Source organism: Rhipicephalus microplus, chromosome 9 (assembly GCF_043290135.1).
Source record: "Rhipicephalus microplus isolate Deutch F79 chromosome 9, USDA_Rmic, whole genome shotgun sequence".
Taxonomy (NCBI): Eukaryota; Metazoa; Arthropoda; class Arachnida; order Ixodida; family Ixodidae; genus Rhipicephalus; species Rhipicephalus microplus.
The window spans coordinates 41,630,182-41,640,947 of record NC_134708.1 but is presented as its reverse complement, the minus strand read 5'-3'; the positions used below and the strand labels follow the sequence as shown (position 1 = coordinate 41,640,947).

At 43.7% G+C, this 10,766-nt stretch overlaps 1 protein-coding gene across 1 annotated transcript; it reads left to right on the top strand.

The window, feature by feature from the left end:
* The first annotated feature begins 71 nt into the window (after positions 1 to 71).
* Positions 72 to 10,456, top strand: Gale (UDP-galactose 4'-epimerase). The gene is made up of 9 exons (XM_037415813.2): positions 72 to 167; positions 527 to 684; positions 1,276 to 1,394; positions 2,342 to 2,455; positions 3,604 to 3,783; positions 4,446 to 4,626; positions 6,528 to 6,619; positions 7,329 to 7,521; positions 10,205 to 10,456. The coding sequence occupies exons 2-9, from the start codon at positions 558 to 560 to the stop codon at positions 10,264 to 10,266; spliced, it is 1,068 nt and encodes a 355-aa protein (XP_037271710.2). The 5' UTR covers positions 72 to 167; positions 527 to 557; the 3' UTR covers positions 10,267 to 10,456.
* The last annotated feature ends 310 nt before the right edge of the window (positions 10,457 to 10,766 follow it).

Below are 10,766 nucleotides of genomic sequence, written 5' to 3'. Positions count from 1 at the left end.
TAAATATTAAAGACTGTTTTTTGTACGTGTACGTCATAACCGCTATGTTTACGCACTAGAAAACTGCGTGGGGGCGTTGCAGTGCTGCTTAGAAACCGAAACACGGGTTTACGTACCTGTGCCGCTAAGGCAGTCGACGTCCGCATCTCCGGCTGTTCCACGTCAACGTCAGTATTAGATTCCGCGCATTCCACTTGTTTCTGTGGCTAACATTTTGATGCTCGTATACTTAACTCCAAATAGGCTGCACAACGTTCTCTTTACTCGCACGATTAGCCGTCGAATGAATGAAACCACAGTGTTGTAGGTGTGCGGGGCGTTATCAAGTTTCGTGGCTGTATCGAGTCGATCAGATTACTCGCGCCAACCTCGTGAGCGCCGATAATTGACTCCCGGCGGAAGAGGATATTGCTAATTTTTCTTGAGAGGTTCTCCATCGTTAAACGCGCTGCAAAGAGCGCGCGCTTCATCACGTATTCCGCTCGACAGCAGCGAGCCCTCGATCAAAGGTCGTTTCTTTTGATAGGTGTCATCGTGTGTGACGGAACGCTCCCGCAATGACCTCCAAGGGCAACATCTTCGTGACCGGAGGTGCCGGGTACGTCGGTAGCCACACCGTCCTAGAGTTGCTCAACGCCGGCTACGATGTCGTCGTCATGGACAATTACCACAACGCTCATCCGGGTACGTACGGGTTGCTTAACGCAATAACTTTTTTTTTTTTTGTGACAGCCACTAAAGCTGCGTAGCGTAGCAGCAGTTGTGCTGTCGCTGTGTTGTCAGGTTTACTTGTTTGCAGCTGCCAACATGTAGAGCGCGTACGTCGGCTGATTTTATATGCGCGGGTCACTGCGCATGCGTGGCTGCTTAGAGCAGACGACACGCAGGCGGTTCGAACTTAGCTATTCTTTGTACGCACTCAAACGTGATCACGTGACCGTTAGAATTTTGTGTTTATCGCACATATGAAAGTGTGCATGGCAGCAATCAATTCCATTTTTATCTTCGATTGATTAAAAAGTGTTGTGAAAGTGTTCAAGCTAACAATTACCCTGCGAGACCTTATATCACTCTGAGATACTGAGGCTTTGAATAAAGACATTAGTAAATTCTCAAAGGTACGATAACGTATCCGTCACATGATTGTACCTCAGTCGTCACAAGGAAAAAAAAGTGTGTAGTAAAGCCTTTGTCTAATGGAAAGGTCATGTCGTCTAAACAGAGCTGCGACTAACAGAGTGATATGTGCAAGCTTTTTTGTTTTTTTTTTCGCAGATAAGGAAGGTAAAATGCCTGAGAGTTTGCGGAGGGTTCAGGAGCTGACCGGAAAGGCGGTGACGTTTTACAAAGCAGACCTGAAAGACCAGACCTCCATAGACGAAATCTTTAAGAAGGCAAGTGTGCATCAAAGAAAACAATAGAGAAATGCACTGTATTAATGTCTGCATAATGTTCACATAGAACCTTTCACTGAATCTACCACGACAGAAATGTGCGGAATTCAAGATTTATATGGTGTCAGCTTCTAATGTTAAAAGTTCATATGCCAAAAGCTGTCACAATGCAAAAGACAGGCAAGAAGGGCAAGATGTGTTTTTGTGATATGAAATTCATAAAGGGTGTGAGCTACAGCTGACATTTCGACAAAAAGACAATTCTTTCTCAAGGCTGCGAAGTCGTCAGAGAAGTTGATTGATTGATACGTGGGGTTCAGCGTCCCAAAACCACCATATGGTTATGAGAGACGCCGTAGTGGAGGGCTCCGAAAATTTCGAACACCTTGGGTTCTTTAACGTGCACCCAAATCTGAGCACACGGGCCTACAACATTCCTGCCTCCATGCAGCCACCACAGCAGGGATTTGATCCCGCGACCTGTGGGTCAGAGAAGTTTCTGTTTAAGTTCACACCCTGTCTCAAAGAACAGGAGTATGTTGCAAGTATGGCAGTACCACAACCAACAGGCAATGGGGAAAATTATGTTTTGTGCATCAAATGTGATAAATGAATAAATATCTTGCAAAATCTTGTAAGCATCGGGGCTTGCAAAGTGTCAATATAATTACATTGTCCAGTTACTATTCTCATCAGTGCATCATATCGAAGCCTACGCTACTTAGGTTGATCAAGGGTTCAATATATTTGGCATCTAGCTGTAAAGTGAGAAAAAAAAATGTAGCCACCATAGTGAAGATTTCTGATTTTACAAAAGCCCCACACAAACAAAATTAATGCTTTTCCACTACATAAAGTAACATTCACATTCGTGCAATTCATGAAAATGTTAGTGTGATAATCCACTTGACTGTAGCGAAACTTTTTTTTTTTACTTCACCATGCAGCATCACTTCGACTGCGTGATCCATTTTGCGGCGCTCAAGGCGGTTGGCGAGTCATGGCAGATTCCGCTGGACTACTATCGTACGAACCTAGGCGGAACCGTGAACCTGCTCGATGTAAGTGGTGTACGCTCCAAACACGTTGGTACGTGCATAAGTTCGCAAAGTAGTGCCTGCCTCCCTTTTGTTTGAGATGCGAACGGAACATGAGCAGCTGGTTGCAGTCCTTATATGCTTGTGCCTGACACATGTTGCGTGAGTTGCTGCAGCTGCATTCGATGTCATGCACTTAGGTCTTTTTTTTTTTAGCACTGATATACAAGGCAGGTAATAAGCAGGAGCGAGCCAGATTAGTATAACAGCCACATCATCCGATACAGAGTGTTGACTAACAAAGTAAAATATGGGACGACAGTGATGCCCTTGTTTTGAATAGAGCAGACATTAAATGGCTTTTTGTGCAAAAATTTTACTTTAAACATTTGACGTACGAGTGGATGTACATTACAAAAACCCCACGAATAAATGGGCCTTTTCAACTGATACTGAGAATGCCGATTGGCTGCCGTAACTGCTCACCAAGAAAATTGAGTTACCCTCGAAATTCATAACTTAGCGCTACCCAGCTTCAAATTGGAAACAGTTTTTGCAACGTGAACAGTGATTTGTTGAATTAGGAGCGACATGCTATAGCAAAGCAGGAAATCACATTTGTCGTAGAATACATCTCCCATGTACTACATACCGTATTTTGAGGCGCATCATGTTATGCACACATATGTAGGTCATTGTTGTATGTACATTGTCTTGTTCACACCCATGTTGCACATGTTTTTATCTGGGAGTCTCAGTAGGATTCTGTATCACTTAGCCATTACTTAATAATTAAGTATACAGTAGCCCTCGAGAGTCGAAACTGGCTTCATGTTGTTCTTTGTTAATTGATTTCCCTTGTTCTTTTAGTTTGAATGTTTGATTACAACGTTTGGCATTACGAAAAATGTTTGCCGGAACATACATGTCATCAGTCACTTCAAAGAAATTAAGTGCGCAGTCTTTACAGATATTTAGAATGCCGTTGCACCTAAACCAAGCCATCCCCCCAAAGTCATTAAGCGTCCATTCTCACGACACAGTATGCTAGTGTCAGTATGTCTGATATGCATGTCTTGGCACACAATATTGTAACGCATCTCTCGCTTAGGTGTCGCTCGTGACTCACCAAAGTTCCGGCTACCTGGACTTATTGCATGCCTGAAACGCAGGTGATGAGAAGCCACGGCGTGAAGAAGATCATATTTTCCAGCTCGTGCACAGTGTACGGCGTGCCCAAGTACCTGCCCATCGACGAGGACCACCCGACGGGTCAGTCCTGCACCAACCCTTACGGGCGCACAAAGTACTTCATTGAGGAAATGCTCAAGGATCTCAGTGCCTCCGAGGAGGTGAGCATCCCTGCACAGGTCTGTGACTGGTTTAATTTTTAAGTGCAGCTTGAGAGTTTTGTGTTAACCTCTTCAATTCCTGCATCTGTCTTCGTGGACACGGCTTAGGGAAATTACACACCAGAAAACTGATTGTGATAGAAAACATGCACCTTCGTCGCCCAGAATGTCCTTCTTCTATACTCCAAGAGTAGGCACCGGAAGACATTAGTGGCTGGTGTGCAAAGAAAACAAAAACTGTGAACGCTATATCACTCAAGACGTGGTGCTTACGCTTAACATTTTTTTTTATATGAAGTAAAGTAAGGTCTCGATGAATCATTTTAAAAATATTCAAGCCCTGAAAGCCAGCCATCACATTTACCAGCAGTGTTCGTGCCATATTCGCAACACAAGTCCTCGTTTGTGGAGACCTTTTCTTACCCTTGAAAATTAAACTTTTGTTGCAACGTCCTCTTTTGCTTTAGTGCCTCGGGAACCACTGGAAATAAGGTTTTATGAACTGCATCTCTTTTTCTTTTTGCCTCATCCTTGGTAGTAAAAAGGCAACTGGTGGTCGATGTGAAGGCAGGTAGATGGAAGAAGGTCAGAACCCCCCCAACTTCCCCCCAGTAACGGCCATGTTTGCTGCGACCTACTCTCTGTACCTGTTTACATCCCAGGGCTGGTCGATAGTGCTGCTCAGATACTTCAACCCAGTGGGTGCCCACGAATCTGGCTACATTGGTGAGGACCCCCAGGGCATACCCAACAACCTCATGCCTTACGTTTCACAAGTGGCCATCGGCCGTCGTTCGGAGCTTTCAGTCTTCGGCAACGACTTCAAAACCCGCGATGGCACAGGTGAGCTCAGTGTTAGTTCTCTCATGAAATTGAGAATGAGGCTTCTCATTGTGCTAGTACCCAGACATGGCTGCAGTACCTAGTCGTGTATCCAAATATGGCAGCACTGATAACGTCAGTAAACTATACTATAAAATACGCTTTGCTTTCCTTCTTGATGGTGACCATATTTACTGGCACAAGAAATAAGCGACACTTGTTTCTTTTCTCAGCACTTCTGGTCGAGTGCTTACTTCCAGTTTTTTAAATATCCGGAAATAGCATTAAAGAAACGAAACTGGCTCAAAATTGATGGTTCTGGTTCAAGCTGAGAGTTGTATTGGACAGATGATGTCAGAGCATTAATTTACATAAGAACCGATAAAGTTGAAGAATAATTAATAAAAATGAATTGGACGAGGTTATCGAAACAGCAGAAGATTTACTTGGGATCAATGTGGCACCTGGTTGACCAGATCTTCTTTGTACGTGGCCTCTGATATCAGCTGCGGCACCACATGAAATAAACAACTCAACCCAAGGAATACGAGAGGACACACGAACACCAACGTGTGGGTGCCACTACCAGACACGAAAGTTGAGGACTAGGGCTGGCTCCAGCTTTTTGTAGCAAAAGCTACACCGGCCATATTCGTTGGCCATATTCTCGCCACTTCACTGTGGCCAAGGGCCACACCACGAGTTGAGTCATTGCCTAGCACCCGCCATAACTGGCTATGCCACTTACCGAACCATTTGGCGTGACAGCAGAGCAGAAGCCAGGGAAATTGTTGTGGAACAACAGAGAAGAAACTGGCATTGCATCGTGTTATTGAGAAGGGGCAGCTTGGTGGGATTCGTGGGTAGATATGGAAAGTGAGTTGGAAAGATGGAAAGAAACCAGGTTTCGTCGTCAAAACCAAGAAAAGGCAGCGAGCCGAAGAGATGGGAATAAGAATGAGCCGCACGCCCGAGAAGCCTAACCGTACAGAGAACCAAACTAAACCATAAGATTAACCACACTTTTCGCTATGCACATCCAGTCATAACTGAGTTGAGCCACAGCGAATTTTTTCGATGTATCATTGCTCAAAGATTCACCGCATGATCAACCTCTTGTGCTGTCTAGATTCCTTTTTTTCTGAACATTCTAGTAGTACTCGGAACATGGCAACAACAGTGATGTTGGCGAAAACTATCTGTACCAGCTGCACTGAATCGGCCCAGTTTGCGTCATATGCTTATGTCTGGTAGCATTACGTCTTATGCTGCAAAAAGACGCAGATTAGTGTGATGTTTTTGTTTTTGGTGGCACGAGAGCTCCTAGCCACAAGGCATCATATGAAATGAAAAGGTGCACCGTCACGCTTGGCAAGAAATGGCGAGCGAGGTGCAGTTGTCATTTAGATTCATTTGCACACACTTGTTAAGTGCTCTCTCACGAATGGAGGACGTCACACAGTGCATGATGCCAGAAAAAAATATTTCGCTCATTACACCTGCAGATGGCGAAAGAGGATACACGAATGATAAAATGCGAGCTGTACAGTCAAACTGGGATACATATAACAACAACAAATTCGACAAAGTAAATTTTAAAATTCTCGTCGATATCACCAAGCAATAAGTATGTACATCTGTAGCCGATACATTTATGACGAATGAAATGCCATTATAAGGAAGCAACACACTATGATGGCTGTGCACGAGTCTTGTACAACAGTCGAAACAACATTAGCAGCACAATATATGTCTCACTAACCATAGCCAGAGCTTTTCATAGCAGCCACTTTTTCTGTAATTTTAAAAGGCCTGCGTTGCCAATAATACTGCAAATACATGTAGATGTAGGTGGCCCGAACGTGTAAAACCTGTTAAAGAAAGTTTTGCAGGAAAGTGAGGATGCTTTCGCTGCAATGCAGGGGTCCGGGACTATGTCCATGTGGTCGACCTTGCGAAAGGTCATGTGGCAACCCTCGACAAGGTGATGGCTGGAAAGATCCAGGGATGCAAGGTTCGTTAATGTGACTCCTTCTTTTCGGAATGAATCGCAACAAATCGTAGAGATGCTTAAATGAACCATTGCATTAAAAAATGCAAAGAAATTTTCAGGTTACAGTAACTGTATTACTGACTAGGTGTTCTCTTTAACAGAGGGCCATACTGAATGTGTAGAATGATTCTTTATGAGAATGCTAGAATGCAAGCAATCCATGTTTCATTGAGATCATTCGCTAAATGTGTCAAACAAAAAGTGCTTACAAGACAGTTCCCGGCAAAAATTGCAGGAGGCAGTTTTGGTGCTTGTTTGTGCGAGCTGCAAAGTTATAACTTTCCGCACATTACACAATGCACGGTAAATACAACAGTTTGCAATAATTACACTTGTGCACAGAAACTGGTGGCCTTTTCCACAAAAAAAGTTTCTCTTATGCTTTGCCTGTCAATTTAAAGAGACTATGCTTAACAGTCTGAATTAAGTCAAGTACAAATGCTGTGCAACTGCATATATTACTCATAATTCGCACGGTAGCTGAATGAAACCAGTCCCAAGTAACACTCTTAATGGGACGCACCAGGGAACTCACTCTTACTGACCACTAACCTTTGCCACTACTCTCCTTGAGATGCCACAGGATGTCAAATTCCAGAAAGCTGTTATCTCCCTGGTTTGCTCAAGTGCTCAACTGTTTTCTTGCTTTTTGAACCCCGTCTGTTTGCAGCCCTTCAACTTGGGCACGGGCCAGGGTTCTTCTGTGCTAGAGGTGATAGCAGCGTTTGAGAAGGCGTCTGGCATGAAGATTCCATACAAGATAGTCGATCGAAGGCAGGGCGACGTTGACGAGCTGTACGCGATTCCCAACCTAGCCGAAAAGGAGCTCGGCTGGAAAGCCGAGAAGTCTCTCTACGACATGTGTGAGTTGCACCGCTGTTGTCTTGGGATCATAATTATCTCAAACATAACAGTTGTTATCTAGGACACAAAAAAAATGTCCAGCCTTGCACTACTGGTGCAGGGCTGGACTACTGCAGAGCTTGTCAACCGAGCTTCTGTTGGCTTCTAAAAGCTCGACTGAGTCACTGATGAGTTTGAATAGGCATTGCAAGACTTGGCTATGTAGAATCTAGAACTGTATTGCTTGACGTGTCTTCATGGCTATGTGAAGTAAATTATTAATTCATTTTAATTAGCAATGCCTTAAAGTAGCACTGACTGCAAAATTTATGCTTGTGACTTTTTTTTACTGTAATTTGTAGCCTTGGGTCTGGTGATGCTGAAGTTGAATCGTAAGTGCTCTAACATATTGTTTAAGTAATGCTAGCATTGCCAATTGTGACCAATTTAGCATCACTTCAGAACAAGCGTCTAAAACTGTGAGAATTTATCACACCCCAGTGGAAGACCGCCTAAGACTACACGCACTTAATCTTTAGTGACGCTAACAGCAGTTCTCAAATTTGGGGCCCCACATGCAGTAGTAAATGAAAGCTTGTCTTTTCAGAAAAAAAAACTAAGGTGTTCCTGTATTAAGCAGCCAAAACAGTTTACAGAAGAGCCTGACAACATGGAGAGGGACTAGGAACAATAGCCCTCATCTGGCACCAGTCATGGTATCTTGTGCACCCTGAGAATCGTCCGCAACGTCGACAACATTCACCTTTCTTGCGGAATGTCGCAAAGGGCCTTCTCTACATCCCACTAGTGCCAATGTGAGGAGCTGGCAGCCTGGATAATGTTTGCCACTAACAATTTCACAAAGCTGCCCACATATACAGGAATATCAAATGCAAACATCTCAAGGTTTCAATTTTGAAGTTAAGGGTCCTTTAATGCTTAATTAACATGATTGTAAATAGCAAATATTTAATTATGATTTTAAGAGGATGAACACAGCATGTGCTGGCCAAGCAACATGGTAAAAGGTAGAAGCCAAAGATAATGATCATGATAGTGTTTTGTTCACTCTCCATAGCCTAACCTTCAGCTTAAACATCTGAGCTGTTAAAATGCTATGTATTGTGATTAAATGGAGGAGTGTCCTATTCCAAAACTCCATTTGCACTATCTTGATGGGTAGTGTTCATTGCTAGCAGAGATAACTGATGTAAGTACAAGTGAGCTTATGTCAAGCTGGGGCTTTGCTTCCAAGGTATTCAACATCACCATAACTTACCTTCAAATCGGTTTAGGACATGCATTGTAGTTTCCTTGCATGTATTTCACATTATTTTGATGTGTTGGTTTACTTCATAAATTCATTTTTCAGTTTAGGGTAAATATCACTCTCAGAAATGTACATCAAGTGTTCAATACTTTCAAAACTATATATTGTGCAAAAAAAAAAGAGGCATACCGTATTTACTCGATTCTACCGCGCCCTTGATTGTAACGCACATTCGGTTTTCACGACGAACGCGCACCCATTTTTCTCGTTGGCCCCCACGATCACACTACTCGGGAAAACGACTCCTTTCGGGAGCATCTTCCGTTTAAATATGAGGTACGGGGGAAGCATGTGCCTATCTGATGTGCAACGGAGCATTGCCGTCACTCTTGCTTTACCGTGGCCCGATGTCAGCATGCGAACTTGCTTCGCCCCCTTCTTCACGACTGTTGTGGTGCCAGGCATGTCGAAGTACAAGAGGCGTCTGATCGGCATTCTCGATTTGCCCAAGAAGGTAGCCGTTGTTGTGCCGCAAGTTTAGGACGAACCTCTGAAAACTGTGAAGCTTTTCATCGTATTCCTCCGCAAAACTTTTCGCAAAGGGAAAAGCCTTTCCTCTTCATAAAGTTAGTTAGTCAGCACCTGCTCTCTTTGAACTGGCTAGCCCTTTTTCTAAGGCTAATTGCATAGCCCGCACTTAAAGCAGATCCGTCGTCACGGGCTGCTGTGCCGGTCGCTGCTCAAGCACATACTCGGCGAGCAGCTCTTCAATTTGCAGAAACCGACCCTGCTGTGGTCCACTGAAGCCTTTGCGTGAATCTTTGCTGTCAACAATCTTCTGCTTTTGTTTCCGCCAGTCCCGCACGCACGTTTCGGGAACTCCGAACGACCGTGATGCGGTCCGATTTCCATCTGTTTCGGCACACGCGATGACTTTTCTTTTAAAAGCGGCATCGTGGTGCACTCGTCGAGTTTTTGGAGTCGGCCCTTCCATGCCGTCGATGCGAATGCACTACAAGATGACACTCCTCAGCACACATGGGAAACACATAGGCAGAAATGGCCGACGCGCCATGCTGATGCACGTAGGGGGCGGCCGTTTCGGAAATGCCAATGGCAATGGAACGACCGTATTATTTTTTTTTTCGCACTCGATTTTAACGCGCATGCGATTTATGGACTCGCTTAACCGGAAAAAAGGTGCACGTTAGATTCGAGTAATTACGGTATTTGAAATTAGCATGCAAATATTTATAAGCTAGGCAAAGTTACTAAAATTTATCAAGAAATAAATACTAGGATTTAAAGCACACCATCTCGCCATTACTTTTAGGTAACCACGGCCATCAGTTTTTCTGCAGAATTCTTTTATTATTAAAGATATGTGAAATAAACCATTGTCGTATGACCAATATGTTGCATTTTATTTCCAGGCAAGGATATGTGGAACTGGCAGAAGAAGAACCCAAATGGCTTTCTAGAAACGACAAACTAGTTGGCGGATGAATGGTAGTGCATGTGCTATGTGCTTGACCATTTACATTTTTTGTTGTTTCTTCTCAGTTTATAACTTTTTTTCTCGTTGTTCTCAGTCGGGATCTTCAACATAGTCAGGGTTGTGCCGTGATCTTTCGTTGACAGACCTTTACAAAGGTCACAAGAAAAAAAAAAGAAAACCAAAAGAATGCTAGTCGCATCTCCAGAAAAAGAGAATTGTTCTTTTCTGGTTGTGTCGCTGTCTGCTCTGGTCAGACCATGTTGCATGGAACTTAGAAGTTTTCTCTATTGTTTGTTATTGTTGATGCTTTTTGTTCTGGACACCGAGCCCAAACGACTTCCCGATTTCCTGCACGTAGTCGGATCAGATCAAGTTGCCCGTCTAGTCTCTCCAACTGTGCCAAAGACCACAGGGTTAGCGATGCAACTAACATTCGCCGTTAGTTATATCAGTTGTGATGGCAAGTGATGGAGCATCGCTTCAATACTATTTTTTTA

Bases quoted from the DNA above. Each gene is read 5' to 3' on its own strand.
- Gale (XM_037415813.2), top strand. From the start codon at position 558: ATGACCTCCAAGGGCAACATCTTCGTGACCGGAGGTGCCGGGTACGTC. The intron at 1,395-2,341 runs GCAAGTGTGCAT...TTCACCATGCAG, and splicing joins TAGACGAAATCTTTAAGAAG to CATCACTTCGACTGCGTGAT. The intron at 3,784-4,445 runs GTGAGCATCCCT...TTTACATCCCAG, and splicing joins ATCTCAGTGCCTCCGAGGAG to GGCTGGTCGATAGTGCTGCT.